This window comes from Hemiscyllium ocellatum, chromosome 16, assembly GCF_020745735.1.
Source record: "Hemiscyllium ocellatum isolate sHemOce1 chromosome 16, sHemOce1.pat.X.cur, whole genome shotgun sequence".
NCBI classification, from domain to species: Eukaryota; Metazoa; Chordata; class Chondrichthyes; order Orectolobiformes; family Hemiscylliidae; genus Hemiscyllium; species Hemiscyllium ocellatum.
The window spans coordinates 13,358,700-13,384,654 of NC_083416.1; the positions used below are offsets into that span (position 1 = coordinate 13,358,700).

At 39.2% G+C, this 25,955-nt stretch overlaps 1 protein-coding gene across 6 annotated transcripts in view; it reads left to right on the forward strand.

The window, feature by feature from the left end:
- The window catches only part of LOC132823340 (transcription elongation regulator 1-like), a 106,136-nt gene that overhangs the window by 67,162 nt on the left and 13,019 nt on the right, over nt 1–25,955 (forward strand). For 3 of the 6 annotated variants that reach the window (XM_060837044.1, XM_060837047.1, XM_060837049.1), the window contains 8 exons: nt 5,814–5,926; nt 6,998–7,086; nt 9,260–9,417; nt 11,305–11,371; nt 12,794–12,929; nt 19,075–19,164; nt 22,392–22,510; nt 24,892–25,042. In XM_060837044.1, the coding sequence (XP_060693027.1) occupies nt 5,814–5,926; nt 6,998–7,086; nt 9,260–9,417; nt 11,305–11,371; nt 12,794–12,929; nt 19,075–19,164; nt 22,392–22,510; nt 24,892–25,042 (923 nt within the window). The remainder of the gene's footprint in view (nt 1–5,813; nt 5,927–6,997; nt 7,087–9,259; nt 9,418–11,304; nt 11,372–12,793; nt 12,930–19,074; nt 19,165–22,391; nt 22,511–24,891; nt 25,043–25,955) is intronic. The other 3 variants (XM_060837045.1, XM_060837048.1, XM_060837050.1) reach the window with 1 other exon arrangement.

Here is a 25,955-nt window from a genome sequence, read left to right on the forward strand (position 1 = left end):
GCCAGTCAGTATAGGGTTCCAGGTCCAGTGAGAATGGTTTGATTCATTGCAATTTGTACAATTGTTTCAATATAAGAGTCGCTGTCGAAGCAAGAGTTCTATCATGTCAGATAACTATCTCTGGTCTATATCTGCCTGAATTTGAGGTTGCTCTTTTCTCATTACTGGCACAGCTACTCTTAAGAAAAGGTCAGTGCTTCATGTCTCCTGACATCCTGGGAGTATCCTCTGGTTTCCTCCCACTGTACCAAAGATGTGCAGATTAGGTGAATTGGCCATGCTAAATTGCCATAGTGTCAGGTGCATTAGTCGGAGGGAAATGGATCTGAGTGGGTTACTCTTTGGAGAGTTGGTGTGGACTGGTTCAGCTGAAGGGCCTGTTTCCACACAGTAGGGAATCTAATCTATACTGGCCAATGATGATGTGCTGGCTTCTTTCAGCTAGGTGTGAGAGTCCATTCACAGGCAAAATAACAAAATTACAGCATCAATGGAAAATTATGGCATTAGTTTTCAACTGTATTTCATTGAATGTTCAATTGTAATCAGCAGGTGGGCATTAACTGGGAACTCATTCATGCATATCATGAAGCATCTTGTGCTCCAGTGGTAGTAACCCTATCTCTGAGCCAAGAGAGCCACCTGCTTCAGAGGTGTGTTATAGCATGTCTGAACAAGTTCACTAGAAAAACTCGTGTGTGTTGTGGGTCTCTTGTGGCACAGTCGTAGTGTCTTTACCTCTGAGGCAGAACGCCTGGGATCAAGTCCCATCTGGCCCAGGTATGTGCCATATCTGTCTGAACTGGTTGATTAAAAATATCTTCATGCATGTAATGGACTTCTTGCAGTGCAATGGTTATGTCCCTTCCTGTGAGTCACGAGACCTGGGTTGAAGCCTCAACTGCTCCAGAACTGTCTCATAGCATATCTGAGCAGGTTGTTTTGAAAATGTCTTCATGCATATTATAGGAGCAGACTGATCAGACTGTATTTGCTGATTTTGGAAATATATCTTTGAATTAATGTCTGTGGGAGTTAAGTGAAGGCTTAGAAATGCATAATTAAACTCCAGTTCTATCTTTCATTGTTGGCTATCTATAATTGGACAGTAATAAAAGCAGAATGCTGGAAAATATTAAGCTCAAGTAGCTTCTGTGGTGAGGGAAACAAAAGCAAAATTGTATTATATGGTGGAAGACAGGATATAATAAATCAGAAACAGGTTGTTGGTGCAAGTCCAAAGGGTTTCAAATGGGAAAAATAAGGAGAAAGAAACTGACCAGAGATGAATGACAGAATGGTAAATGAACAGTCATCCAAAAGTAAAAGAGAGAGAGAAAGAGAAAGAAAGGAGAGTTAAACCAGAATCTGCAAAGAGGAAAGGGAATAAGGCCGTGGTTGCAGCCTTAAATTCTCGGACTTTTGCTCCAGAAGGTTGTGAAGTATACACTTTAAAGATGAAGTGATGTTCCTCAGGCTTAGATTGAGCTTTGTTGGAACACTGGAGGTGGATGACTCCCAGATGTCAGTGTGAGAAGAATTGTAAAAATAAAATGACAGGAAACACCAAGTCAGTCTTAAGGTCTGAAGCTCTTCATGCCTAATCGTGCTCTCGGCCTTGTCCATGCCACTTCACACGCTATAAGATCATAAGACATAGCAATAGTAGACAACCATTTGCCCTATTGATTTTGCTTTGTTATTGAGTGAGATCATGGCATATTTGATAATCCTCAACTCCATCTTCCTGCCTCATCCTTTTATTCCTTATTTCCTTATTGATTACGAAACTTATCTTTGTCTTATCTATTCTTAATAAACAAACCTCAACAGTTTTCTGTGGTAAAGAATTCCACAGATTCACGACTCTGAAAGAAGAAATTCCTCCTGATCTGTGTTAAATGGGGAAACAACCTTTCCACATTGATCATCTCTCTCCTGTCATTCTTTTAAACTCAGTGAGTTCAGTCCCAGCCTACTGAACCTCTTCTCATAGGAAATGTACACATAATCAACCTGATGATTCTCCTCTGAACTGCTTCCAATGCCAGAGTATGTTTGCTTCCATCAAGGTCCCAAAGCTGTTGAGAATATTCCAACTGTTGTGTAACTAGAATTTATAGTTTTGGCAAGGCATCTTTCTTCTTATATTCCATTCCATTCCCTTAAAAAGGAAGTCCATTTGCCTTCCCAATTACTTACTGAACTTGTATGCTAACCTTTTGTGTTCATGCACCAGAACTCTAAATCCCTTTTGTATTGCAGTTTTCTTCCATTTCAATAGTTTTCAACTCCTCCTTTTTTTTCTTGCTAAAGTGCACAACCGAGCATTATCCGACTTTTCATTCTGTCTCCCAAGATTTTGTTCTCTCACTTTACCTGTCAAATCCCCCTGTGAACTTTTTATTTCATTCTCTCAGCTGTCTTCTACCACCTCTGTGATTTGTGAACTTGATAGTGTATTTACTTCCTTCATCTATGTTGTTTGTTTATATTGTAAATAATTATGGCTACAGCACTGATCCCTGTGGCACTCTGCAGGTTGCTGCCCTGAAAATGCCCCCTTATCCTAACTCAGATTTCTGTTAGTTAGCTAATTTTCTGTCAATGCTAATATCAAACTGAAACCTTTGCCCTTGTTTTGCTTTTCTTTCCTTTGAAGATTATGATTTTATTCTTGATTCTTTTCTTGCTTTTAGGCAGCAGTTTATCAGCATTCTGCCATTCACACCACCTGCTAATACTGTTTTTATTCCTGCCTTTTCTTATTACCACTCCCTTCTGCCTTGCACCACAACTGTTTCATCATCTCTCCTATCTTCCAAATTAATTAGAAAACATTCTAGATCCTTTTCCACCATTCTCTACTCACTTTACCGTGCTTCAACCTGTCATTTTTCTAACTTTTCCTAGTTCTGATGAAAGTTAATTGATTTGAAACATTAGCTCTGTTTTTCTTTCTGCAGTTGTTGCCAGACCTGCGTAATGCCATCATTTTGCAGTTTTCTTTCTGATTTCCAGCATCTGTAGTATTTTGCTCTTATATAAAAGTCAAGTGCCTGCTTGACCCTGTTGTTTTGCTTCTGGATTCAGCAAAATCCCCACTAATTGGTGTCATTAGCTTTGTAATATAAATAGATTTTGAATTACTGTCTTGACTCGGTTGATGTCGCTGCAATTTCCAGACAACTTTGAGATGCTTTTAAATTATTTACAGTTGCCCATCTGTTTTTGAAACTCAGCATTACAAGTCTTGCAATCGACTCTGCAGATTCAGTGTTAGTCGAAAATCTGGAAGGGGCCATATTTGTGTTTCTCCTGGAGCTTTTAAAATTCAAGTTATCAAGGTCTTGGTGCTGGAAATGGTACACTTGTGTTTTAATTACAAATATCAGGTGCTTCTTGGTTGGGGCTACATGGTTGGAAATGGTACGTAGCTTTCTTCATCCAACAAATACTTCTAATTTCACCTCAGGGAAAACTGCAAATGCCATTTTCCCTTATGATTTCCCATTAAAGTAAAGACTTTGATTTCATAAGTCAGAATTGGGTTTGAACTCAGGTCTATGAGGCAGAAGGTCATTTCTCACACTCTATCCTGCCAGTTTGCCATTACCACTCCTAATGATAATCCCAAAATATCCGTTAATCCAATGCACTTGACACAATCTAGTTTGCTTACTTTCCTCCTCTTCTCCCAAAGACTTGTGACATGGTTAAGATGTCATGGGTGTTGTTCCCTTCCAGTTACTGTACAAGTGACAACTCTTGCAACCTTGTTGAATCTCCAGTCTACTGTTGTTAAAAAGAGATTGTTCAAATTCCAATCCTTCACAGAGGGTCAAATAGTGATTGCTTCTTGCACAGTTGTGATAGATCCTCATGAGTACTTCTGTAATCTCTTGCACAAGACAGTGATATAAATACATTTTTCAGCTAATTGAAAGCAAAGATTAACCTGAGGCAGAATTGCATAAAGTAAATTTGTGCATGATATGGGAAGTGCTTTTGCCAGCTCTTTGAAAAAAAATGGTGTTCATTCCAAACTCTCTTTCCTTTGCGATTTCAAGTAGGTATTCAGCTCCCGAGTCAAAGATACTATTGACTCTTATTATCACCATCTTTTCATGCAGCGCATTCCAGATAATCTTAATTAAATGCATTTAAAAAGGCATTTGTCTCCTCAGCTGTGGTTCTTTTCTTAAATCTGTGTCCTCTGGTTCCAGTTTCTCTTCTAAAACTTCATCAATACCATTCCTAAATTAACATGTTCATCTTAATAAACATCAAACTCAAAAATTTAATGTGAATTGACTTTTTGGGATATTTACTTTTGCCAATTAAGTCCAGTCTAACAGGATTTCAAAGACCACCTGTGCTTGTTTATGAAATGGCTTAAGTAACAGTAATGCAACTTTTTATGTTTGAAAGAAGTACTTTAGAATTCCTTTGTCAATATTGAAAGCCTTTTCTTATTTAAGATTATTTTAGGGCCAGCAAACATGTATATGGAGACCACTCAAAAGTAAATTTTGTATCTGATCAGCCTATGACAGATAGATATGTAGTGTTGTGTTGTACTTTTTTTTCATTCTGCAGTAAGCATAGCTAAATCTACTAATCTGACATTGCTTAAGTTATTTGCCACACAAATTTACAGTAGCAGAATGCCAGGGTTTGGGATCCAATTGCATTAGAATTTGCCGTTGACATTGAGAATACATTTTCTTTCTTGCACAGTGTATTGTCCAAATAGAAATGCCAACTGTGATTCAGATGTGTTCTGTTGGTGCTCATAAGACATTTATATTTATGTCTCTGTTGATTGGTGAGGCTTTTGTTTTATAAATTGGAGGTAAAATTTGTGGTTGGTCACATCAAACTTCTTCGAAAGCTGCACACTGTGTTTAAAGAAACTTTGAGTTCTTAATTAGATCCACCCAAGATATTGGTGTTAACTTTCTATACAATAATTTAATGTCAAACCAAGCATGTTTTAATATCAGTTGAACCAAATCTTCTATCAATTGAGAACTTGTCATTAGCTCAATGTTTCTAACTGATCAAATACAACTCCTGAAGGAAGTTTTCTCTCTGCAAGAAGAAATGTTACTTTTCACGTTTGGAGTTATAATAGCCAGCACAACCTGAGTCAATAGAAATGGAGGAGTCCAAGCCGAAGAAGTGACCTGTTTGACTCCTATGATCTTTTATTGGCATGATATAGTTCCATGAGCTTATATGGGGAGCAAAGCACAAGTTAATTAACGTTATAGAGCTGGTCATCCTCCCCACCCCCCCAAGTTAGGGTCTCTTGATAATAAGGAGTGAAAACTAATGCTGATTTTCATTCCCTCATCCACAGACTGAGGAAAGCTACTAAGCTACTGTTAAAGCAACTGGGTTTCCACAAAATTTCTGCTTGTTCACTGTGCCCCTCGAGATTCTTAACACCAGGCTGGGCTCAGTTCAGCATCGACTGTATTGAACCTGTGATCTTTTAGCCTGCGTAACATTTGCTGAATGATATAGTATCTTTACCTACTTTGCCATTGGCGCTATTGTCTGAGAGCAGGTAGCTAGGTGTACATTTGATCAATGTAGAGCTCCTTCTACAACAGATGCCAGAATTCAGCTACGCTGCTTGCACTTTTTCAATAAAGACTTGCATGTTCTTTTACTTTCAGCTTTCATTTTCTTTTCCATCTTAAATGTTGAAACTATTGCGTTCAATTTTTGGTACCAAAGCAAATTGATTTTTTGTTGAGTGTTTTGTGGTTAAGGAACTAATATAAATACTTTCTTTTGTGCAGCAGATAAAGAAGTTGAGAAGCCAAAAGAACAGAGCAAAGAGCCAGCAGAACCTGAACCAATGGAGATGGAAGAGGAAGAGCCCAAAGAGGAACCTCCAAAAGAGAAGAAAGAGGTCTGTGAACATACTGTGTAAACAGTAGCTTTAGTCCATTTCATGGGATGGAATGGAGAAGTTAGAAATCTTTCCTTTCCCCCCCCCCCTCCAATTTTCCACAACCTTGAGTGCTTAGGCCAATCACAGAATGACTACATCAGCTCCGTCTGAGAACAGCTCGCTCAGAACAGACCAGCATTGAAACCTGGAGATGCTCTGCTGTCGATGACTTGACTGCCAAATGAATAATGCTTTGAAATTATTGGATTCCATAACCAATTCTTTTTTAAACTGTGACATTGGAATGAAAATAAATTACAGATTAGGTGTTATAATTATGGATTAGTAATCCAGAGATCTGGGCTAGTAATCCTAAGAAAAGAGTTCATATCCCATCATGGCAGTTTGAGAATTTAAACTTTTTTTTTAAACAATGCAAATAAACAAGTTACATAAAAATAAAAGAAAGTGACTCTGGAAGTGTTAGATTATTGTTTTAAAATACCCAATTAGTTTCTTACTGTACTTTAAAGAAAGAAACCTGTTATTGCCTGATCTAGTCTATATGTGACTTCAATGCAATTGACTCTTAACTGCCCAAGTCCATTTGAATTACCTCGTATTGCTGTAAGAGAAAGCCTGCTACCTTGAAAGATTAAAATTAGGATTCGTGCCAATTTGCCTGAAACCCCACATAGAGTAAATGATCTCTCTTTCAAAATAAAAACAAAACTTCAGTATTGTTAATAATGAGCACCCTTCTATTATGTTTCCATTCCAGACTGCTTTGAGAATAAATACTTCTTCAGTGTCATCAGCCTGTTCAGTGTGTTGATGCTAACATGCAGTCGTAGAGGTGTATTGGACTTTTTAAAAACATGGGTGATGTAATGCTGTACTCTTGCTTTGAGCACCTTGAATAGTTCCAACTCCGAATCCGTACTGCATTTCACACTGCAGTCACATATTTGGTCGCATTCAGTATTGTGTCAGTAATATGGCTCACAAAGGTAACTAGCTTGGAAATTTCTGTTCTGAAGCTTAATAACCATTTATAATACAACTATCTATTTGCCCCATCACCTTTAGGAACCAAAAGAGGAGGTGTTGACTGAAGAAGAAAAGGCTGCACAAAAAGCCAAACCTGTGGCTACCACTCCTGTCCCAGGTACACCATGGTACGTACGCAGCTCTGCTCACTAAGTTGGTGCTTGGTCATTGTTGGATATTTATGTTCTTATAGCTGTATAGAATTTAAAAGAATCTTCAAAAGTAAATGAAGATTAATATTTGTCTATGTTGTATTTTGTCTATGTTGCTTAAAATAGTCATGTTACAACATGTGGGTGACTGAGTAAACTTGCAAACTTTTTAATCTGGGCTGAATGTCATATTAGCTTCTTGAGGTAGAAAGAGTCGTTTGCACTTGGTTTTGTGTTAAAAATCCATGGACTGTTGGTTTTCATTTTACAAGAAAGCTGAGTGCAGGGTATTCTTGCATTACCTTGCCCAAAAAAACCTATAATTCTCCAATGTAAGCACATAATTTCTATTCTACATTTTGTTCCCGCATGTTTGAAACTAAGTCTTTATTTTGGAGTATATTAATTTGTTTGCCTTTGCCATTTTTGAATTGAGTGGGTGGACAGGCAGGCAGTCTTATTTAGGTTGAGACAATGTTTTATTTTAAATCAGACTGATAAAGGTACTTGTGAGTTGCAACAGACTCAGTTCATGTTGAGGTATTTGCTTGGGTGGGGTGGTGGGGGGGAAACTGTTGAGGTTTTTCCTTGGTTGGGAGGGGTGGGGGGGTGGGAGTCCTCAGTGTTGTGGCAGAGGAAAAGGAACACAAGCAAAATACAACTTTATCTGCCCTACCATTCTACTTTGGTTTTGAGCAATCTGATTTTGTGAAAAGAAAATCTTTGTTTTTATGAACTAAGGCTGGTCTGTCTAGATATTTGTTCACTCTTTGTCTCAGGGCCTTAAGTTTCATGTTTTTAAATTATGATCTGGTCCTGAGCTAGCATCGTTTAATTTCTAATATGCTTTGTAGCAACCATAAGCACTCGGTGCACTAAAACCACATTCATCATCCACTGAAGAGCAGCAGGGTGCACTGAATCAGTGAGTTGTAAGAAAGGCTGACATTTGCTTTTCTATAATAAATGTCATCAATACACTGATGCCAAATTAAGTGTCACCATTGAAATGCTGTGTCCTATGGAAACAATTTTTTTTTGAACAGTTTGTTTTTTTTGTCAGTTGAGGGCATCAGAAGTATCTAACCAGAGATATTGCTATTTTTAGTCCCCTTTGCTTTTGATCACCTATAATCTGAATACAGGAATACTCCTTCAAATTTGGATAGACTTTTGAAAAAAAAACTGAAATTGCTGTTAAAATTCAACAGAAACAAGGGTCACTGGACCCTTAGTTATATTTTCTCTCTGCAGATGTTACCGGACTTGCTAAATTTTTCCAGCAATTTCTGATTTTGTGTCTGATTTCTAGTATCCGCAGTTCTTCCATTTTTTTGGACACACTTTTCTTGTATTTCACATGATACGCCATTCACTACAGACTAATAGACAAGTTTTGTTTGAAGCTTAATCAGGTTAGGTTTGTTCTGGGTAGTAAGCCATGGTCTGGTGGATTGTTCTTTTGTTAGTAGAAGATAACAGTGGCCAGCAAAAGCAAAATGTTGACCACTGAGCAAGTCAGCACAAAGAAAGAATAGAAACACATATGTATGCTGCCAGTAAATAGTGCTTGGACGCTTAGTGTACAAAATGTGACAGATAACTGGTTTAAAATTATTGCACTCCTCATATGGATTGTGCCTTCAGCAATCCTTGACTCTTATTCCCATCTCACAACCCATCTTCTGGAGTGGTTATGCTATATTCAGGTTATTTATCTATATCAACTTTTCAACATCTGTATGCCCCTTCTGTCTGTCTTACTGATGTCATTCCAATTAGGGATTCCCTCCATTGTCCATCATTTCAATTGAGCTAGCTTCATTTCAAATGTGTCTTCCACTCCCAACTGCTTGTTACCCCACACTTAAAACTTATGAGCGCCTTTGTTCCCTCACTTTTTCCTTCATCCCATACTTTCTTTCCAAATCTTTATTTGCTGTTGCCTGCTCATCTTTTCAGAAATCACCTCATTATCTTTTCTACAGTTATCAGTTTTTGATATCTTATACAATAGATGTTGATTCTTAACATAGGCTTGTCACTTTGGAAACACTCTCGCATGTTGTGCAAAAAGACAGGCCAAAGTCATGATTGCTATTTATTAACTAATCATTTGGTCACAGGTTTTTTTTCGTTGGAATTGCAGGTGTGTTGTGTGGACTGGTGATGAGCGGGTGTTTTATTATAACCCAACAACCCGCTTGTCAATGTGGGATCGGCCAGACGAGTTGGTTGGAAGAGCGGATGTGGACAAAATTATCCAGGAGCCGCCTCATAAAAAATCTGAGAATGAGAAAAAACCTAGTGAGAAATTCTGACTTGATTCATTCCTGTAACATTGCTTCTAATATATGTATCTGATGCTCGGACTGTCAGTTTGAATTATTCTGTACTGTTGCAATGTACTTAAGTGTGTCACTGAGAGAACATAGCTTCTCTGTGAGTTCTTTACATAATTGCCTACGATGGCTCAGTGGTTAGCACTGCTGCCTCACAGCACCAGGGACCTAGGTTTGATTCCCGCTTTGGATAACTGTCTGTGTGGAGTTTGCACATTTTCCCTATGTCTGCATAGGTTTCCTTTGGGTGCTCCAGTTTCCTTCCACAATCCAAAGATGTGCAGGTCAGGTGAATTGGCTTTGCTAAATTGCCCATAGTTTTCAGGAATATGTCGGTTAGGTGCATTAGTCTGGGGCCAATGTAGAGTAATAGGGGAATGGGTTACTCTTTGGAGGTTCGGTGTGGACCTTTTGCGCCAAAGGGTCTGTTTCCAGACTGTGGGGACTCTGTGATTCATGGGATGCAATTGTTGCTGGCAAGAGCAGCATTTATTGCTCATCCATAATTGTTCAGGGAGCAGTTAAAGAATCAACCACATTGTTGTGAGCCTAGGGTTGCATGTAGGCCAAATCAAGTAAGGACAATAGATTTTCCTTCCTTTAAGGTTATTAGTAAGCCAGATGGGGTTTTTACAACAATTGATAGTGGTTACAGAGGAACCTGGATTATCCGAATACCAATTATCATAAAATCGGATTATCCAAAGGAGATCTCCAGGTCCCAATGGATACATTACATCAAAGACGTGTTTCCAACAGTGATTGCATCTTTTGTTTACAAAAGATTAAACAGGCACCGTCTCCAAGTGGATGACTTCCCACCCTCTCTCTCTCCCCACACTTTCCCTGGAGATCTACAGAGAGGTGTACCCTAATTCCCCCTTCCCCACAAAATTTCTCCAACATTGTCCTGTACAGGGCAAAGGTGGAACCTGTCAAAAAGTTGAAGTCAAAAGTTGTGTATTGGGCTGTGTGTGTTTGTGTGTAGACTTGCCCCACAAAGGCAGCAGCAGTAGTAGTCTTGTTGGTGTCCAGTCTGACTGCCCAGGTGAGGGGGCAGGTGTCTGCCAGGTTGGGGGCAGGTGGGGGGGGTGGTGTTGGACAGGGTTGTGGGGTGGGGGAGGGGGGGATGGTGTGGGGCAGTGTTGGGAGTGAGGAATAGTGTTAGGGCCATGGGGCGGTGGTGGTTTTGGGGACTGGGTCTGTGTTGGGTGCAATGTTTCGCGCGGTGTGTGCTGCTACAGTCTCCTGAACGGGGAGCAGACTTTAAAAACTCCAAGCCCCCGAGGAAAGACATTTAATTGGTTAACCGAATAATCGATTATCCAAACGAAATAGTGCCCGCCCATCACGTTCGGATAATAGAGGTTCCCCTGTACATGAATGCAATTCAGCGAGCTATTAATTCCTTGTTTAATTGATTTCAAATTTTACCATCTGCCCGTGATGGGATTCAAGCTCATGCTTGGTCACTGCCTTTTGTGGTGTTAATTGATGCTGGTTGACCATTCTGTGGAATGCAGGACCTAGGTGGCCCAGAGTTTTAATTTTAATTGATTAGTGGACATAGTATGTAAAATAGTGTCTTTACAACAGTAGAAAGTTGAGGTTTTTATGACCCTCATTGGTTTTCTTCTGGTGACACAAATTGAAATGAAGGTACAAACGCGTTAATTTAAATTAAGGCGTATGTTTCCCTTCGCAATGGTACTTAGTAAAAGTATGGGTTTACATAAAGTTCAACGTGAATTATTTTAACAAAGAACTAAATTTTTTAACAAAAATTATTCTTTTGAACAAGCTAAATTTTGCCAGTGGGGCAAGGAAGTTAAAATATTTTTCTTTTATCTAGTTAAAGAGGAGACTGAGCCCCTCGAAGATGAATATGATGATGAACCAATTAAAGCAAAGAAGCGAAAGTGAGTATTGTAAAGCCTGATAATTCTGCCATGAACAGTAAGCCTTCAAAATACTGTCTGCATTGTTTGATTTTTTTCATCTGGTTGAATGCAATGTATTAAAAGCATTCATTTTTCTATATATGCGTATGTAATTTTAAATAGTCAAACTCCAATCTTCTCCCTTTCCTTCTCCAAAGCATTAACTTCAGCTTAGGTACAGTCCCTTGTGTGACTATCGGTGACTTATCCACATGGATATTTCTGACATGGGCACAGTTGGCAACCTGCAGCAGCTTTCTGCGGCCCTATGCGTTCCTATATTTCATTAATAGGCTAGTCCCTCAGAGTTCCTATCCAGCTGGAATGAGGGAAATGGCATGCATGGAAAGGCAACCAGGAGAGAGGATTATCAGGTGAGGACAAATGGAAGGGAAGGGTGCAGTTGCGTTCAGGAGAGCAGTGGACAGATTGGAAGAGGGAGAGACGACAGACAAATGCATGTCATTGAACAAATGAGGATGGATAGATGTGGAGAAACATTAGTACACAAATGGGAGGGATAGACAGACAGGTTCATTCATGAGTGGGAGGGAAGACCAGAGACGCGCACAAATATTTGTTTGTAGGATACACAGCGAGATGCTCATGGGTCGACAGATGGAGAGAGAGAGAGAGAGAGAGAGACTTGCACTTGGCAGAGAGATGTAAATGGAGAGCCTTGGACACATTAAGTGCGAGCAGGAGGGAGGGAGAGGTGGACTTTCCACCTCCCTCCTCTCCTTTCCCACTTATACTCCCCATACCGTCCACCTACATATGATGCAGACTAGAACGCACGTAAAATGTGAGCTGAAAAGCCACTTCCACACAAAATTCATTGAGGCCAGCTCAGAACAGATATCACCTGAGATGTTGTTTAGCACTTTGCAGTGGTCACTTTTATGAGTCATGAATTTATTTAAATTTTTTTTAATTAAAACTTCTCATTTTTTCAGGATTTATTTTGCAATTCATGTGCACTGTTGTGCCAAATCTGTATCTTTGTTAAACTTGTGCACCAGTGAGTGAGAGAAAAGAGGTGCCTCCCTACCTCATCCTCCCCCATGCAAAAAGGTTGGTTAGCCCTGTTTTATCACTCATCTCCATGTAATGCACCATCCAGAATTAGAACTTTATCACCATTCTTCCCTTGTAACTGCTCCAAAATCCTGCAACTTCCTTCCTAACAGCAGTGTGGGTCTACCTACATGTAAAGAACAATGGCAATTCCAAGAAGGCTGTTCACAACCATCATCTCAAGGCAGTTTGAGATAAATAACAAATGCAGACCTCACCAGCAAAGTCCATGTCCTGTGAACAAATACTAAAAAACCAAAATGGTATCAGATAGTAATTTTTTATTCAGTTGTGAAGTTGTAATTTTTTTGAAATATTTTGCAGGAAAGATGATCTCAAAGATCCAGAGTCCGAGAAGGAGGCAGCTATGGAAGCTGAGATCAAAGCAGCTCGGGAGAGGGCCATTGTCCCACTGGAATCTCGCATGAAACAGTTCCGAGATATGCTACTTGAGAGGGGGGTAAGGACTGATGTGGATTTTACTTTATTTGTACAAGATTTGGAAGATAGGGCCTTGATCACCTATAGTGATCACAGTACCCCTTTTTTTTAATTTAACCTATTTTTCTAATCAGCCTGTTCAGCAATGTTATTACACACCTCTGGAGTTGGTGCAACTTGAACCTAGACCTCCTGTCTCAGAAACAGGGACTTTACCTCTGTGCCCACAAGAGGGCCCCAGTTTCCCTTTTATTGCTGTGGTCATTGATTGGACTCTTGTCCATTGTCAATTCATCAACGTTCTTACTCACTTAATAGTGAAATCCAGACAGTTCTTGTTCTCTGTCAGTGTTTGATTTGAGCACTTGTCAGTTGGTGAAATCTTGTGGAAACCTCGTTTCCTATTGTAAAATTGTCATGAAAGTTCAGATTAATTCAAGTGAACTTAGCAATATTTTCAATTTGTTAAGTTTGTTCCTATCTCTATCACATTTTTGTTTGTCAAATTAAGACAACTAGGGAGTGGTTAAGAGGTATAGTGTTTGCATTGATTGTACGGAGGGAATCTGGCTTGGAGGGAAGTAGGTAAAAACAAGGACTGCAGATGCTGGAAACCAGATTCTAGGTTAGAGTGGTGTTGGAAAAGCACAGCAGTTCAGGCAGCGTCCAAGGAGCAGGAAAATCAACGTTTCGGGCAAAAGCCCGAAAGGAGGGAAGTAGACATCTCATTTCAGACAGATCGTGTCAGCATTAATTGTATTAATGCCAGCTGCTGTTGGACTCATTGGAAAATACTGTCCTCTGCCAACAACTGTGGTGGAGCCAAGTACAAAGAGAACATAATCGAACAATGATTGGAAGAGGAAGAATGGGGAAAATTATCAGGAAAAGATAGAAGAATGGCATTCGTGAAGATAATCCTTTGGGGAGCTGATAAGCCAAATGGCTTCCTTTTACGTTGTACCAATTCTGTGGTCACTTAATTCTAAGCCAAGTAAGGAAAAATCAGAGCAGGTGAAGGAAAGCTTGGTAAAGAGATCAGATTGAAGAAGTGTCTCAGTGAGGTACAGCAGGTTTGGGAATGCAATTCCAAATCTCATGAATTTGCATGCCCCCCAACATTACAGCAGTTAAAAATGGGAACGCTCAAGAGAGTGAAATTAGATGAGCACAGAAATACCTGACATTGATGCAGCTGAAGGGGACGCTGGATAAGGATATTACCATGAGTGTTTATTTCATTCCAGACACACCTGCCAGAGGGCACATCCTTCCTGTATCTATCCTATTGAGCTCTTTAAGAATTTTGTTCCTTACAAGCGTTTTATGTTTAGATACTTTAGAAAAGACAGCTTCACTCTCCTCAGTCTCTCCTGAGAGGGCAAAACTGCTGTTAGAATTCAATTCACTGGCGTATGTTACTGTCTGCTTCATGGTTACTGTCTGCTTCATGGCTACTGAGACTGTCAATTTACTGTATAAAATATCTTTATGTCAAACCAAGAGAAATATACCAGTGATTAATGCCAAAACCCTGTTACCTGTGGAGAAGGCGATGTTTGACATGCTTGCATTGCTGCAGTTCGTGTGGTGAAAGTGCTCCCACAATCCGGTTAGGTAAGAAGTTACAGATTATTCATCCAGTGATAATGAAGAGTTGATGATAGGTACGTGTATGGAATGAGCTGCCGGAGGAAGTGTGGAGGCTAGTACAATTGCAACATTTAAAAGTAATCTGGATGGGTGTATGAATAGGAAAGGTTTGAAGGGATATGGGCAGGTGCTGGCAGGTGGGACTAGATTGGGTTAGGATATCTGGTCGGCATGGATGAGTTGGACCGAAGGGTCTGTTTCTGCGCTGTACATCTCTATGACTCTAAAATGTATGAACCAAGGCACAGAGCTCTTACTTCTTGCCTCTTTCACCAACCATACTTCACAGTATCTTGAGAGAGATGTTTGGCTGTGGTTCTTGTCAGCTTGGGTCAACCATAATTAGGCAGAGACCTCTCAGCACTGAAGCAGAACACAATTTTATCTTATTATTGGGTTCTGTCTGATGTACGAGTCCACATCTTGGAACAATTGCCTGCATCTGTTGAATCATGTTTTAAACCTGACTGTTTAAATACATAATTTGGCTGTTTGAATCTTTCATGTTCGTCTATCGTGCTGGATTGTGAGGGATGACTCAGTATCTTATTTCATGCAGGCAGTTTAGATATTGTCTTACTTGGGCCTGAACACTAATTCACATCTTGTCAACCAAAGTAAGATTCAAGGCTATATGATTGAATTGATTCCTTCTGCAAATAAATTACATTCTTTTTAACTCTTCAGTTATAGAGTCATAGAGTAATACAGCATGGAAACAAGCCATTGGGCCCAAATTGGTCCATGGTGCCCACTCAGCTTGTTCAAATTGCTCTCATTTGGTCCATATCCCTCTCTATCCTTCCCATCCATGTACTTATCCAAACATTTAAAAAATTTTGCTACCATACCTGACTCAACCACTTTCTCTGGCAGTACTAGCCAAATAAATCGCTAGGCATGACCTGAATCCTACTGGGGGTTGTGATGGTTTTTGTGCGAAATGGACTGTTCCATAGCTGCTGTGGTGCAGGTTAGTTAGGTCCACTTTGTTAACACGTAAGATGGAAGAATCTTTCCATTTTTTGATATTGCATTTCACTGAAGCTTTTGGTAGTTTGGTCTGATTTTATGATTCTTTCAGCTTGGCTCAATCAGGGTGGCCAATTCTGCTTTTGTATGATTTGATTGTTTTCTCCAATTTGCTCAAAATTCTTGAGTCCTTATCTTGATTCCTCTGTGAAGCACCTTGAGACATTTTTGTATTTTAAGATAGTGTAGAAATAACAATTGTTAAATTTGCTATGATTCATAGAGTCATAGAGATGTACAGCACGGAAACAGACCCTTTGGTCCAACTCGTCCATGCCGACTAGATTTCCCAACCTGACCTAGTCCCACTTCCCAGCACCCGGCCCATATCCCTCCAAACCCTTCCTATTCATATACCCATCCAGATGCCTTTTAAATGCTGTAATTGTACCAGCATCCTCCACTTCCTCTGGCAGCTCATTCCATGCATGTACTACTCTCTGCTTGAAAAAGTTGCCCCTTTGGTCCCTTTTATATCTTTCCCCTCTCATCTTACGCCTTCTAGTTCTGGACATCACCACATCAGGGAAATACTTTGTCCATTTAACCTATCCATGCTCCTCATGATGTTGTAAACCTCTCTAAGGTCATCCCTCAGCTTTTGACACTCTAGGGAAAACAGCCTCCGCCTATTCAACCTCTCCCTGTAGATCAAATCCTCCAACCCTGGCAGCATCCTGGTAAATCTTTTCTGAACTCCTTCAGGTTTCAAACATCCTTCCGATAGGAAGGAGACCAGAATTGCATGCAATATTCCAAAAGTGGCCTAACCAATGTCCTGTGCAGCTACAAAGTGACCTCCCAATTTCTATACTCAATACTATTGACCCATAAAGGAAAGCGTACCAAACTCCACCTTCACTATCCTATCTACCTGCAACTGTACTTCCAAAGAGCTGTGAACCTTTCTCTTCAAGGTCTCTTTTGTTCAGCAACACCTTATGCTTCCTTTTTGTACTCTCACAATGATCCAACCCATCCAATCCCACAGATTTTGCAGGCCTGATAGCTTTGGAGAAGTTTGTGTTGCTTGAATAACTTCAAGCTTAGCTTCATGCCAAGATATATGGGTAATGTGACACAATTCTTAGAACCATATACAAGTGAAAGTGGAAGACTGCATGTTTCACCACCTAATTGATATGTCATGATGACACTTTCATGGCAATGCTCAATATGTGGTTTCCGTAGTCAGATAAGCTGTGTCTTTCATAGTGGAGGGTGTTGTCATTTGAATAAAAATGACCATCTTGTCAGGTAGGTAATTTATGTTTTCATACCAATCTCTCTTTCTCCCTTCCTGCCTCAATGACTTAAATTTGTGCTAAGGCCAAGTTCCAAACATAAACTCAAGTTATTGTGACCTGAGCTGACACAGTCTGTGTCAACATGCTATTTCAAGCATCATCGTTAAGTCTAATCTCTCTCAACCTAGCACAGGGGCTTGAAAATGGGCATCATGATGAGGAGAGGACTTGTGACAGCTGTTTTTCATTCCCTAACCAAGGGAAGTCAATCTTCACACTCCAAATATTCACTCAATTCAAAGTGAATAGACACCAAAGGATAAACGTAAGATCAGGAATAGGCCATTCAACCTGTTTGGACTTCCCTGCCATTGTAGATCATGGCTGATCATCTACCTCAATGCCATATTCCTGTGCTACCTCCATATACATTGATGTCATTAGTAAGTAGAAATGTATCAATCTCTCATTTAAAGTTGGTGACTGAAGTTACATAGTGCTCGGTAGTTGAGAATTCCAAAAATTTCACACTGCCTTATCTCAGTCCTGAATGACTTACCTTTTATTCAGTGACTGTAAACCTGGAATGTCGTGTAGTAGTCTCCAACCTGTGACTTGAAGACCAAGTGCAGTCCTGAACTCTGGTGTGACAGCTCTTGAATCTTAGGCAGCTATGTTTGGTTTGGCGTTTTGTTTAAATGCTGTTATTTTTGCAGACACATTAAGTTACAACTTTAAATGCATTAAACTTTGTGTATAACCCCAAATGTTGTGTACTTATGAGATCCATGTCCACTAAAGCTTGGACTCTTATTTAGAGGGATGTCAGGCCATCAGAGAGGGGAGGGAGGGAGTGGTGCAAACCTCCTTTTTAGCTTTATAAGGATAATATGCTGATTTAACTAGTAAAGAAGCACTACTTGTTTTTTAAAAAGAAAACATATTTTTTCTTAATGTATGATGATATCCTAATGTAAGATAGATTAATCTTGTCCCCTGTTTCCAGAGTTATACATTTCATAGCAAGCTCTTGTATGTTATCTGTTAACTCTTACTCTCTCAGCATCTTTCCCTATGTCTTGCACTTACTAGGTTTCATTGTGTAACATGATCTTCAGGTACTTCCTTGTCCAACAGATCTCACTTAATTTATGCACCACGGTATAAAGAGACCTTACAGAACTTGCAATCAAAAGATTAAACTTCAAGGCTTTGCTTCCATGGGAGCTCCTGCTGTGGTCATTTTAAATGTCACCCGGTGGTAGATTTTTTAATGAGAAACTAGTTGACTGATAGCATAATTGTTCAGTGGAATTCAAGGCCAATTAGTGACAAAATTGTCAGCATCCCACTGTTGCTCGTCTTTTCTAATAGAGATGGGAGCTTAGTCATTTAAGGTGAAATTTTGACTATGTTTGAGTTAGGTTTGATCATTCCAGTCTTCCTTTCCTTTCCTGAAGATTTTAACTATTCGTCAAGGTACAGTCTCACAGGCATCAGCTATCCTCTGGCAAGCCATTAAAACTGAACTGTGAGAGTTGGCAGTCTATTTTGACTGAATCCCAGTGTTTGAGGTGCTTGTGCTTTTAGGCAGTAGTGCTAACTATTGTGCCACTATGCTGTCATTGCTTTTCTTTTATTTTTTACCTTAGGTTTTGGTTTTGGTTGCCATTCTCACTAAAATCAACTGAGGTCAGAATTAAACCTATTTTTCTAATCAACTTGTTCAAAGATGTTATTACACTCCTCTGGAGTAGGTGGGAGTTGAACCCAGGCCTCCTGGTTTAGAGATTGGAACAGTGTCACGAGAGCTCATTATCTATGTGTGAATTTTTTAAACAATTCATTTAATTCATTTCAAATCAAAGCTAGCGGTGGTGGGTTTTGAACCTATGTCTCCCCAGAGACTGGAATTTGAGCCCAGCACCTTAGATCAGTCAGCCACACTACAGCAAGACAAGTATTAAGCTTGGAGTATGATGATTGATTTCATCTGAAGATTCCATCATTTTATAAATGTGGGTAATTGGGTGAGTTTGGTTTGGGCAGTTTAATGTGTTAGTTGATTTTTTTGGGGGGCTGGTGGAAGTGCAACGGGGCTAAAATTGATATTGGTATTTGTATTTCTGTTTTCGTGTCCAAAGAATTTCCTTTCTGCACATCGCAGCGCCTTTTGGATAAATTGATCTCAGTTGCTTTTTGTTTTGTTTTGTTTTCTATTCATTCATTTAGGTCTCAGCATTCTCTACATGGGAGAAGGAACTTCACAAGATTGTTTTTGATCCAAGATATCTCCTCCTGAATCCAAAGGAAAGAAAGCAGGTAACAGTAGGACAATCGACTGCACTGAGAGAGATGGGAGGGAATTACAGTGAGTTCCCATTTAAAGTTGTAGTTGTGTTCCTGAATCTTACAACGTAAAGTAAAACGTGTTCCCACGAGAATAAATCTTAGATGATAATGTACTCTGTGTAGCCTTTCTTAACAGAAAAAAATCATTAAAAGATCATATCCTGGTAGTTGATCTACTTTACTAAGTTCTTACAATAGTAAATGAGAACTTGTAAGATACAAAAACTTTGTATTTACAGTACTTCCCACTGATCCTCCTGACAACTGCATACTCTTACCCTCCATGATATGACTGTGACCTGTACCCTTCACTGACCATCTGACTTGTGGCTTCTTCACTGATCCTCTGAACTGCAACCTCATCCCTTACCTGTCCATCGAACCTACAGCTTTTTCCCTTCAGTAATCCTCAGATTTGCAACCTGTACTCCCTCCCTGACCCACATGGTGAAGCCTGACAGACTCAACATCTGCACCAGGAATTTTTTTTTTTAATCAAGCTCCAGACTGCCAGTTTGATCCATCGCTGATCCTAACACATTGTAACCACGCCTGATGGTATATGTTTGAGAGATCATGGCCCTGCTCTTGCTGCCCAAAACTGCCTTCTGACCCTCCTTGAATATGGTGGAGCTGCTCCCCTTGGCTGTTGGAGGTTCTTGGCCGCCTTCTCCCTCCCCCTGGCTGAAAGGGTGTTGATCATGTCTAGGCTCTGTGGCTGAGTCTTGGAAATGTCACAACCTTGGAGATTAAAGGCCCTATTAATTTATTGATTTTAAAGTGAAACAATGCTAAGCAGGATAATGACTTGCTATTTCTTCATGAAACCCATCTCAATTCAAAAGATGATGTCAAAATTTATTTGGCCACTTGGGTAATTTTTGTAACCGTGCTGTTCAGTTCCTCCTCCTCCTCCTCCTTGTATTTCATTGAAGGTTCAGTCTTACTATGGTTCAGTTCCATAAATACTGGCCGCTCACTAACAACTTGCCTGAGGCAACCTATAGACAACCAGGAAGGTTGCCCCGTTATATTGTGATGTCGCTGCGCATCTGTTATGTGTAGATGCCAAAGGCACCAAGCGGTGTACCGCATAGTTTTGGTGAAATATCTAATGTTTAAGTGTGTAGCCCCTTTAATTTATTTTACACAAGCAACTTAAAGGAGGCTTAAGTTTCTCCAGTACTTGTTTTTATCCCAACCTATTCAACCTCTCCTCATTTAATTCCTCTGATCTAGCTAGTGAACCTTTCCTGGATTGCCTCCATTACAATATATCTTTGATTGGATAATGGGGACCAGAGCTATTCGGGTGTGGTCTGACTCATGCCGTTAAATAAAAGCTAGATTTCCTTCCTTTTATTGTCCAATATATTTGAAATAAAGACATGCAGTCCATTTGGATGCTGAACCTGAATGCACAAAGACCCTCAAATCCCCTTCTGCAATTTTCTGCGGTTTCTCTGCATTTGAATAATATTCAGCTCCTGTATTCATCCTGTGTATAAAATGTGCATCATCTCACATTTTTGCACATCATGTTCCATCCACTGAGTTTTTGCAACCTGTGTGTGGATTTTTAGTGTCATCCTCAATGCTTACTTTCCCACCTCTCCTGGGTTATTCGTACACTTGGTAGTGGTGCATTCACTTCTGATTCAGATTCATGTCAGTTCTGATCTTGGTTCTAATTGTTAGCATAGGTTGGCATTTACAAATTCAGTAGTGAAGTTTGATCCAGCTGCAGTAAAACATATACAAATATAAATACATATTTATTAATAGCGGACTTGGAACAGCACACTCCATTGTCCTTTCTGTACTCACTTCCTGTCTGTCCCAAGTATTGCATGGCAGTCTGCAGCTGACATGAGAGTCTGTGTTCATGGATTGACAGCTTAACTTGAAAATAATGCTTTAAATATTCACTCAAGCCATCCAATCTCTCACACTCTGTTGGCAGTTTCAAATTGCAACATGAGCTGCTATGTATCATCAGGCATCAGTTATTTGGATTCATTGCACATGATGTCCACAGAATTTTGGGAAAATGCATAATGGATGGCATTGAGATAGACTGGTAGAAACAGGATAGATTGGAATGTGATGGTGTAATTCAGGATGTGAGTTGGTTCCTGTACTGTGAATTGCCTTGAGTACACTTGGAAAGTTTGTTCAGGTTTGGTTCATTAACACACTGCAAAACCCCACAGTGAGCATTACGAGCACCTATTACTTTTGATTAGGACAGTTATTTAATAAATCTAGATCTGCAGGATGGGATTCTGCTACTTCAAGTCCTACAATCATAGAAATGTACAGCCAAATGTAGGCCATTTGACCCATGTTCAGTCTAATCCCACTTACCAACTCTTAGTCCACAGCCTAATGGGTTACAGCATTTTATGTGGATATCCAAACACATTTTTTGTTTTGAGAGTTTTTACCTATATCAGTCCTTCAGGCTGAGAATTCCTGATCCCACCATCCTCGAGATGAAAATATTTTCCCTCAAATTTCATCTAACCCTCTTACTCTTCCCTAAAACTATGCCCTCTCATTGCAGATTCCTGAATCAAAGGGAATGCATCTTCCTATTTATTCTGTTACAGCTCCCTCATATTTTCATACTTTTCAACAAGTGTCCCCTTACCTCTCTTTTCCAAATAGCCTAAGCCTCTTCACTTGTTCCTTGTAGCTAAAATTCTCCAGTCCAAATAACACTGTTGTAAATCTCCTCTGTAAATTCTTCAGTGCAGTCTCATTCGTCCTATAGTGCAGTGACTAGAACAATACTATTCTGCAGTGCTCCATCCGTCGCTTAACTAGTAGTGTATACAGCTTTAACATGAATTCCTAGCTCTTGAAATTTGTGCTTCATCTATCAAATTCAAGAGCTGACATGACTTTTCAAAATTAGTAGTGTTTGTAGGAAGGTCATCTTTTGGAGTCCCTATGTATTTTGTGCTGTGTAAGTGTCCTTGAAAAACCTCACTATTAGTATACAAAATTGACTTATTCTGAAGGTACGCGCTCCTAATCTTTTTCATATCAACTGGAAGGAATTGTCTGTTCAGGCTAGCCTCAGTTCTGAGTTCTTACAAGTCTTGGTAAAAGCATCAGCCTTGTCTGTGATAGGGAACTAAGCCTCCGCTTTCTTTATTTTTTAAATTTTGCGTTCACCTATAATCCAACAGGTCTTTGACCAGTATGTTAAAACTAGAGCTGAAGAGGAGCGTAAAGAGAAGAAAAACAAATTGCAACAGTCAAAAGAAGACTTCAAAAAGTTACTAGAGGATGCAAAATTAACTCCCAGGTAGGTGCTGCAGAATTCTATTTCATTGCAAAGTCTAAATATCAATGTATCCTTTAAAGATGCTGTAAAGTCTAAATATCAATGCATCCTTTAAAGGTGCTGTAAAGAATGCATGCTTGGCATCTTTAAAGCTTGAGTCACAGTATAAAGTTAGTTTTCAGTCATAATTTACATGATCACTCTTGATGAATCTGGAGGATGTGCCCACTGTGAGGATGTGCAATTTACTATTTCATCACTGTACCATTGTTTTAAACCAAGCTTTAATCACTGTTCTGCACAGCAAGTTATTACCTCTGTTTGCTCAATTAGGTAAACTTCTTTGCTCCTCCAGATGAACTCTAGCTATGGGCTCAAATGATGTTGAAGTTGATGCATGTTGAAGGCCAGCCAGCTCACATCTTTCTCCTCAATGCATGTTTGGTGACATTGAGAGATAGCAAGCTAAATTATTCTGTTCATGTTGATTTTAGATCCCAGTTTTGGAATGACCAAAAGGAGTTAACTGCCAATGGATGCATGTACTTTGGGCTGGCTATCATTGTCAACAATGCACGTTTTGATTGTTGCATAGCTGAAAAGGCTCCCATATTTATTAAGTTCTCACCTGTTTTTGAATTAAATTAAACTTCCCTTAAAATGCAGACGAATCTGTCACTGATGCCAGCAGAGCAGCTTTGAGAGACAGTGCAACAAAATAGCCATCAGATGAGGAATTATACATTAATAACAATAGGTTCGTGATGTTATTTTTATATATATATATATATATATATGGAAGAGGACTTTGAAGAAAAAGATTCTTACATGAAAATTTCCTTTTTTCTTGAAATTCTAAGTTTATACTCCATTGTTCTGCAGCATCATAAACAAAAAGAAATTGAGTTGTATTAGTGAGATCCAACTTTAATTTACAAACTTTCTGGTATTCTTTTATGTCCTAAATGTTTTGCTAACTGATCATAGCCTTCTACAAAGAATATATTGAGCTTTCTTCACATAGCAAGGGCATTTTATGAAATAGATTAATTGTTTTGAATTATAATTCTCCTAGATAATGGACTTGCCATGAATAAGATTGGATATAATTAGAATTTAAGATTAAGTTGGATTAAACTTCATTCAGAATGGATTGTTGCTTCTAAAAGGATTAGCATAATATCTCATGATTGACTCTATGTGATGCCTGTGTGTGAAACAAATGATGTGCGTTGGAGAACTGGGACGAATGTTGAAAGAGCTGGTGTGATGCCTTGATGATATAGTGGGAAGAGGTCATTTAGCCCTCCTTTCCTATACACCTACTAATACTCAGTCCTGTAGACTAGAGGTGGAAAGACAGTGGCCTAGTGGTATTATTCTTGAAACTCAGTTAATGTTTTGGGGACCCAAATCCCTTCATGGCAGTTGGTGAAATTTCAATTCAATAAAAAAAAAACTAGAATTAGGAATCTACTGATGACCATGAAACCATTGCCAATTGTTGAAAAAGCCATCTAGTTCACTAATGTCTTTTCCATCCCATCTGTCATCCTCACTTGGACTGATCTACAAGTGACTCCAGACCCACAGCGATATGGTTGACTCTTAAACTGGCATTAAATACTGACTTGGAAAGTAATGCACTCATCCCGTGAATGAATGCTTAAAAAAAAGTAGAAGATCTTGGGTTCTGTTTCCTACTTTGTCCTGAGATAAACAGTTCTATCTGAGGAGCCATTTGTGTTAACTGCAATAAAGCTCACTACCCCCCAGGGCACATGAGAATTGAGCAGATCTTGATTTTTGATCTTGATCATGCCATCTTTGGTTAACCCTGCAGCAAATGGGCTTGTGTGAGTGAGGTGCAAATGCATAATTAGTCAGCTCCATGTTTAACAGTCAACTCTTTCCATCTCAAGAATGGCACCTAAGCTGCAGTAACCCAACCAAGAGCTCATACAGCAAGAGGGCCAGTCTCTACTGTGAATGCTTAACTTAACTGCAACTCAGAAATGGTTCATAACATTGTGAAATTTAATGAGGATTGCATTATATCAGCCTAGGAAATGGACTGGTTTTATTGTAGAGCAACAGCAACAATCTTTGCTAAGCTGCTCAAAAGAGAATAAGAATTTTTTTCAAAAATGTATTGAAAATACGCTGCTACAGAAGAAGATTGTAGGTGCCAAATCAATTGGAATGTATAGAGGGAACTCAATATAGAATGTTGGTATTTGAAAAGAAAGCAGTGTAATTAAGATGAAACTACCATGATTAATGATGTGGCAGAGCAAGTTTAATTGGCTCAAGTCTCTTCTCTGGATTGCCTGCTTTATTATATCACAGAATACCGGCTCCAAAACTATTAAATTCTGATTTTAAATATTTCACAAATTTAGATCCACATTCAGTGACTTTGCTGCCAAATATGGCAAAGATTCCAGATTCAAAGCTATTGAAAAGATGAAAGATCGGGAAAGTATGTTTATCGAGTTTATTACCAGCGTGAGGAAACGAGAGAAGGAAGACTCGAAGAGTCGGACAGAGAAGGTAAGGTGGTTGTAGTTCCAGTGGAGTGAGTGGTGGGCGTGCGAATGTAAGGGACACCAGACTCTCCCAGTAGAAACCATGCTAACCAAAATCTCCCTTTTTAATTAGTATTTGTGTATTTCAGAGTGCACTTTTATCTTTGTTGGGTTTCCGAGCAGTAGTTTTATCTTTTGAGGGGGAAAAAATCCAATGTATAAATCAATGCGTATCTAAAATAAAGGTCATGTGTTAAAAATTAATGAATTTTGAATGTTGTGTTGCTGTGGTGTGAAGTGCCCTGGGGATGTGGTTTCCACTGGGATGCAGCTTGGTAGGGAGGAGGCATCAATAGCATTATGATAGTAACGCACTGCAGCCTTCCCAAAAGTCCCTGTGTGCTGTGTGAATGTGATTCTTTCAACCTCTGAAGCCTAATCATTTGTGACATTTGCAACAGGAGAATGTTGAATATCTGCTATTCATGTAAATTTTGTCCATAAATTATATAAAGAATTAACAAGTGAACGTTAACATTTTTTATATTCTTTTTTAGAAATCTTGACTGAAGCTGCTTATAATGATTATGCTTTTCAGAGGGTAATATATTAAATGGTTTTGGAAATAGTAAAAATTGCCTAATTTAAATTTGACTGCAGTACTACAGTAAAGATTTTACTTGTAAATGTTTTTATTTGAAAGTTGCATGTTTATTGATAAAATCTGTTTTCTTAAAAATTGTAACTTGTTGATCTTTTGCATTTTGATGTTTTCTAAAGCCATTTTGTAACCATTTTATGTATTCTGTTTTATAACGAGAATAGTCTTTACAGTTTTGTGCTGTGCGGCCTATCAATCAGTTCAGTCTGACAGCTGTCAATCACTGACAAGCAAAGTATTATGGGAATCCCTAGTGAGGAAAGCATTGGTGTTTCTC